Source organism: Sinocyclocheilus rhinocerous, unplaced genomic scaffold (assembly GCF_001515625.1).
Source record: "Sinocyclocheilus rhinocerous isolate Xijiao unplaced genomic scaffold, SAMN03320098_v1.1 scaffold385, whole genome shotgun sequence".
Lineage (NCBI taxonomy): Eukaryota > Metazoa > Chordata > Actinopteri > Cypriniformes > Cyprinidae > Sinocyclocheilus > Sinocyclocheilus rhinocerous.
Window position 1 is genome coordinate 44,405 of NW_015645545.1, and position 6,827 is coordinate 51,231.

Genomic DNA, 6,827 nt, shown 5'->3' on the forward strand with positions numbered 1-6,827 from the left:
CACGGCATCACAGTATGGTAAGGGACGTAACATTTCTGTCACACGCTTGAGGTATTCGGCCAATCACAACGCATTGGATATCTGGCCAATCAGAGCACACCTCGCTTTTCAGACCGATTAGTTTTGTAAAAATCGACGCGTTTCAAAAAGGCGGGGCATAGAGGAGAAACAATAATGTACAGTATGTGGAAAATGTTTTTTTTACTTTAAACCGCATAAACACATTTCATTACACCAAATACACAAAATAATGTTCTTTTTAGCAGCATCATATGACCCCTTTAAAGAAATGAAAAGTTTTTGCTTTTTGCCAAAAGCACTTGCTGACGCACCGCTGTGGCGAGTAGGAAGTGGTAGGGCAGAAACTGCATTCTTAAGACGTCATTGAACTTCTTCACACAGTGGAGCTCCAAACCTTTAGAGTCATAGATATAGAGCCATCTCTTCTGTGCCACAGCAAACATGGCCTCTGTATGAAGCCATCTGTAGGTAGAACGAAGAGCGCAGAGTGAGCTTTAAATAAGACCAGAATGAGACAATTACTCATTACTAAAGCACAGGAGTAAGAAGTGGTAGGGCAGAAACTGCATTCGTAAGATGTCATTGAACTTCTTCACACAGTGGAGCTCCAAACCTTTAGAGTCATAGATATAGAGCCATCTTTTCTGTGCCACAGAAGGGCTGGGTAACAGAAGCAGAAATGTATAAGTCTCAATATTGATTGATACCAATACATCATGATATACACAGAATTTGATTTGCTTTCAATTCACAAGCTTGATCCAACTGATCTTGCTTCGATTTGATAACACTTAATTTGGATATGTATCAGGTAAAGAACATGTCGATTTTTCACAGTAAAAACTTTATAGGGGAATCTGTCAGTACACTACTATAATATTAAAGGCTAAAATTAACAACTTGCATACAAACATTTAAATTGCACATAATACCAATAACAAGTTGGTCACTGAATGACTTTTCTGAGGTAAATGTAACGTTATGTGACATTCTTTACCAGCTGTTTTACAGACTTCTTTCCGTGGTTAAACATGGATTGAGTGATTACATGAGACATGATGCATTTCAGTAAGTTGGTACTATATCGTTCAACATACATTCTCACGTTCATTCATGTTTATTTCATCCTAAAACTTGCATTAAAGTGGAACAGATGACTCACACGGTCTGTCACACCACATAAAACAGCGCCAGCATTTGAAAGCTAAGACTTTGTTTCAGTCATAATGGTTGCTAGCTACAACATGAAGCATGTGTGCCAGAAAATCAAGAGATGTATTGATGAAGGTGCACTCACTTGACGTCATTCACCGTTTCCATGACATTCATCTCACACATGAGGTCTTTGGATTGCCAGTCTATGCAGGCCACATGACCTTTCTTTCCACCCACTAGTAGATGCCTGTTGCAGACAAACACATTTTTATGGATCTGTAATTTTTTCAGTAAATACAATGAAAATGCAATTCATGCAATGATTTACATAAACCTCTCCTATAATGAGCATATAATGAGTTTTCAGTTTCTGGATTAAAATGCCCAAGGTGTCTTGATTGAAATGTCCTGAGATGTTTTTGATTTTTAATTTTTGAGTAAGGTTCTTAAATGGTCAAGCATAAGAAAACAGTGATATACAGGATTTAAAAAAAAAAAAAGTCTGTCAAGTTATTGTTAACATATTTATAACAATTTCAAAATGCCTTTGTGTAATTACTACGCTCTAAAATTCATAATACAGAATGTGTACAGAAGAGCAACAGAAATCTACTTCTGTTCACAGTGAGTATAATACAAACAAAGAGCCAACAAAACCAATTGCCAGGGTATTATTACACAAGGTACAGTGAGACAAACAATGCACACTGAGAATGTCTCTTATGTGGCAAATCAGTGTTAATGAAAGGGTCAAATTGAGTTAAGATGTGTAAATGTGGACTATAAACAAAAGAATGTTGACACTATAAATTCTAGTGTAAATATTCTATTTTAACAAATTTAAAAAAAATAATTCAGTTGTTATTGTTAGGTATTGGCTGAGATAATCAAGCGCACGATGAAGGAGTAGAGTTCAAAAGGAGTTTCTAATAATAAATCCAGGAGAATAAACAAACAGTATCAAAAGCTCAGCAACGTAAATCCAAATAATAGCAGACGATGAACTGAGGGAAACAGAAGACTTAAATACAGGGGAGAAAGCAATCAGGAAGAAACAGAACAGGCGTGGGGCTAATTAACAACCAATGAGACTAATGAAAAACTAAGGAAACAGACTAACCTGTGACCAGGGAACTAATGCAGGGGAACAGAAATATAGAGAAAACCAAAACACAACAGAACAGAAACATGATATTTTGCCCCCTCCCGGAATGGCGTGTCCTCGCGCCGACAAAGGCAGTCCAACAGAGGAGAGAGGGTGGGGGTTCAGGAGGCAGGCGTTGGGCAGGTGAGGGGCAGGCAATGGGAAAGGGGCATAGTTCATAAGGCCAGGGCGGAGACAGAGCCGGTGGAAGAGGAGCCCAGGATGGAGACGGAGAGCCGCAGAGCCAGGGTGACACAGAGGATCCGGAGGGCCAAGGCGGATCTGGTGGCTCAGGCGATCGAGGCGGAGGCGAGGATCCGGAAGACCACGGTGGAGCCGGAGCGACAGAGGACCAAGGTGGAGCTGGAGGGAAAGAGGAGCCAGACAGAGCCAGAGGGATGGAGGGACAAGGCGAAGGAGTGGAATCCCGAGGCGAATGATGGTCAACAACTGACCAAGGCAGAGCCAGAGGGACGAGGGAGCCCGGTAGAGCTAGTGGGATGATGGGCCACGGTGGAGACGAGGGAGCAATGAGCCAAGGTGGAGCCGATGGGTCGGAGGGCCGAGGTGGAGTCCGGGTCTCAGAGGCTGGAGGCAGAGACAGGGGATCCTCCAAACCCAAGGTGGCTGGAAGCTGAAGATTCCGAAGCTCATCCGATCCACCGGTTCTGGCCTGCTGAGGGTGAGCTGAGGTATCTTCAGTGGCCAGCTGACACAGGGCCAATGGACTGGCTGGCTGAGACAGAGGAGGAGGGAGTGGGAGGCTGGGCAGGAAACTGATGAGGAGCTGGCTGACGAAGGAGAGCTGGGTAGGACCAGCGGGGAAGGGAGAAGCCAGTATTCATCCTCATTTAAACAGTCAAATATTTCAGAGGCCAGCGACAGCTCACCCTCAGCAGTGGGAGTGTGGGCGGGGTCACATTCTATTCCCTCGATCTCCACAAGGACTCCCACGGCGATACACGGTGTTGCCAGCTCACAGACCTGGTCAGTCTCATTCTCACGCTCAGGTTCTGGAGCGAAGTTACGCTCAAGCTGGTGACATAAAATACACAGAGCGAGCGGTCGGGGTAGTGCGTAAGGCACGCCAGATCTAAAAAGTTCCTGGTGTGGTCCTCCAGCGAATGGTCCAACTGCATAGGAGCTGTACGGCTGGCAAGACCATTCCGGGAGAGGGGAAAAAATAAAATAAATAAAACAAAACAAACAGAGAACGTTGCTATATTTTCTCTTTTCACGGTCTGCTATTCTGTTAGGTGTTGGTTGAGATAATCAAGCACACGACGAAGAAGTAGAGTTCAAAAGGAGTTTTTAATAATAAATCCAGGGCCCTCATTTATCAAAAGTGCGTAGAAAAGGTTCTATATTTTGTCCTACGAATGAAATTTAGAATGTGCCTAAGTACAAGAAAATACGTATTTATCAAACGTGCGCACACAGTTCTTACACATGAGTAAGCAATCATTGTTGAAAAATCCCACATGTGCGTAAGTAACATGCTTGTTCATGTTCACGGTCATTTGCATTCGGAAACGCCTCTAATGAACCATAAATGGTGACAACACCTCCCTTTATAAATCACGTGAATGTATGTGTCCTCACCGAAATCATGGCAAAGAAAGCGGTACCGACTGAGAAGCCATTCTGTGCTCTCACTCTCAGCGCGGTCTTTGAAAACGTGTTCTCTGCGGAGCGCATTGTTTGCCAAGTCTTCCAATAATGCAAGATAAGCCATTGCACTGAGACAAACATTTGTCACAGCTGTTTATAGGGTTTGACACCAATTAGGCAACTTGTCTCTTTAAAACTAGACAAATTATAAATTGAGTGTTTTATAGGGCTGGGTATCGAGTTCAATACTTTTTAGGCACCGACCGAATTGCCTCGATACCATCGAGTATCGAAAAACATCTCGTTGTTCGGTACCAAATTCGATACCTAAGGGGTTAATCTCATCAACGTCCGTGGGCCAATAAGCCTGCAGCACTAGGTGTGTTCGACTAGAAGCGGCGCGGCGCAGATCGATATGTGTTTGAGTTTTTTGAGAAAAAATGATAATGTAATCTTGTTAAAACTGATCTCATAAAATTGGTATCGAAAAAAGTATTGTTCAGGAACAGGTATCCAGCCCTACCCAGCCCTAGTGTTTTATAATTAAAGGAAACAACAGGACATATGTGGATTGCTTAATGCATACTGTGACACTCTTAAATGCTCTTTATGTGTAGTGTCGCTATTCTACCCCTAGATTCTCTGCGTAAGCATGCATAATGCGTAAGCATTTCTACGTATAAGTACAAGTTTGTAGATCCCACACTTTGCGTGAAACTGTTCTCACGCACTCATTACGCACACATCTGTGCATACGCACTGTTGATAAATGAGGCCCCAGGAGAATATCCACAAGTCCATAAACAGAGTATCAAAAGCTCAGCAACGTAAATTCAAATAATAGCAGACGATGAACTGAGGGAAACAGAAGACTTAAATACAGGGAAGAAAGAGAAGGGAGAAACAGAACAGGTGTGGGGCTAATTAACAACCAATGAGACTAATGAATAACTAAGGAAACAGATTAACCAGGGAACTAATGCAGGGAAACAGAAATACAGAGAAAACCAAAGCACAAAAGAACAGAAACGTGACAGTTATTTGACTCATCTGCGTTTTTAATTTTAAATACATAAGGTTCTGGATCATCTATTTAAAGTTTAATGTTTGTAGTGATCATAATTCTGATACCTAGTCGTGTAGCTTCCTTTAAAATATAGTTGCCATAGTAACATTCTAAGACGTTTTATTCAGTTAGTAGCTTTAAGTAGAATTTCACACAACAAACTTGTAGCAGCCATTCATCTTTTGATCCTCTGTAGAAAGCATTGTCTGTAAGTTTTTATGGTTAATTTGTTTACAATTTGCTGAATTTATTGTTTATAAAGCTGTGAAAGAACTATATACTACAAATGAAACTAAGGCCACGTACACACTACAGCTAAATTCGGTTGTCAGTTCACCTTTTACTCCTTAATAGCGTTCTGTACACACATAATTCACTAAAATACGGGAGTGACAACCGCATTAACTCCCGAAAGATACAGGTAGTGACAACCGCATTTACAGCAATTCTATGCAGTGTGTACAGAACCGGACAACTAGTATGATGATGTCACGAGAAGCAATGTGCGTGTATTGTCAGGCGTTAAGTGTTTACCACAGATCTGACAGGATGGCGGAGAGAGGTGTATTGTGGACCGAGCAGTTGCGGTCAAGATAGTGTAGGCTGTTCAATAACAACAGTTTAAAGAACAAAACTAGATTACGAGCAAATCCCGACGACTGCGATTTAATAACGTTTTGCATGGATTTTTGCAGTCTAATGTTTGTTTTGTCAACAGCAGCTAACTAACACAAAACTAGCTAATCTGCGGGCCTCCATTCTCTCTGAGACGCCACAACGTTGCTATGGTTACCACGCTGCCATTCATGGCAGTTTCGGGAGTGGGTCGTGTTCTGTACACACATGGAACGATACTTTACGGGACTCACTCCCGCATTTAAATGCGGTTGTCACTCCTGAAACTTGCAGTGTGTACATGGACTAAATAGAGATATTGTTGTGTTCTTACTATACTACTTTCTGTAGTTTTAACAAACTCAACGTGTTGTGGAATGAAGCGGAAATGTCCCATAAGTCTACGAGTTGGAAAGAGTTTATCTATCTGTCTAACTTCGGGAACAGACACCAAAGTGAGGGCAGAATACATAAAGAAGGGTTTTCAACAACATGAATACTGAAAACTTGTTTAAAGGGTCATGAAACCCCCTGTTTCAGCACTGGTTAGTTCTCACGCTGCCATTCATGGCAGTTTCGGGAGTGGGTCGTGTTCTGTACACACATGGAACGATACTTTACGGGACTCACTCCCGCATTTAAATGCGGTTGTCACTCCTGAAACTTGCAGTGTGTACATGGACTAAATAGAGATATTGTTGTGTTCTTACTATACTACTTTCTGTAGTTTTAACAAACTCAACGTGTTGTGGAATGAAGCGGAAATGTCCCATAAGTCTACGAGTTGGAAAGAGTTTATCTATCTGTCTAACTTCGGGAACAGACACCAAAGTGAGGGCAGAATACATAAAGAAGGGTTTTCAACAACATGAATACTGAAAACTTGTTTAAAGGGTCATGAAACCCCCTGTTTCAGCACTGGTTAGTTCTCTACACAGTTTTAAAAAAACGCTAAAAAGGTGGGCGTGGTGCCCTGCGAGTGGAGGGGGAAGAGGGGAGACAGACAACACACACAGCTTCGGGTCATACCTGTCAACCCTCCCGTTCTCCCATATTTTACCATATCCCGCTATGATCCCGTTTAAATATTTTCCCGTATTTCTCCCGTATTTTTAATCTTTTTATTAAAAAAAAAATCCCACTGGGCATATTTTATATGTTTGCTACATTGGTTCCGGTAAAACTCCCGTAAATTTGTAATGGGCCAAACCTCAT

General features: G+C 42.0%; 1 protein-coding gene across 1 annotated transcript in view; it reads right to left on the bottom strand.

Annotated features, from left to right (window-relative positions):
• Positions 1-6,827, bottom strand: part of wdr46 (WD repeat domain 46) — a 30,428-nt gene that overhangs the window by 8,482 nt on the left and 15,119 nt on the right. Inside the window, exons 7-8 of the mRNA XM_016510288.1 lie at positions 1,319-1,423; positions 333-483 (exon numbers count right to left, since the gene is read on the bottom strand). Of these exons, the coding sequence (XP_016365774.1) occupies positions 333-483; positions 1,319-1,423 (256 nt within the window). The remainder of the gene's footprint in view (positions 1-332; positions 484-1,318; positions 1,424-6,827) is intronic.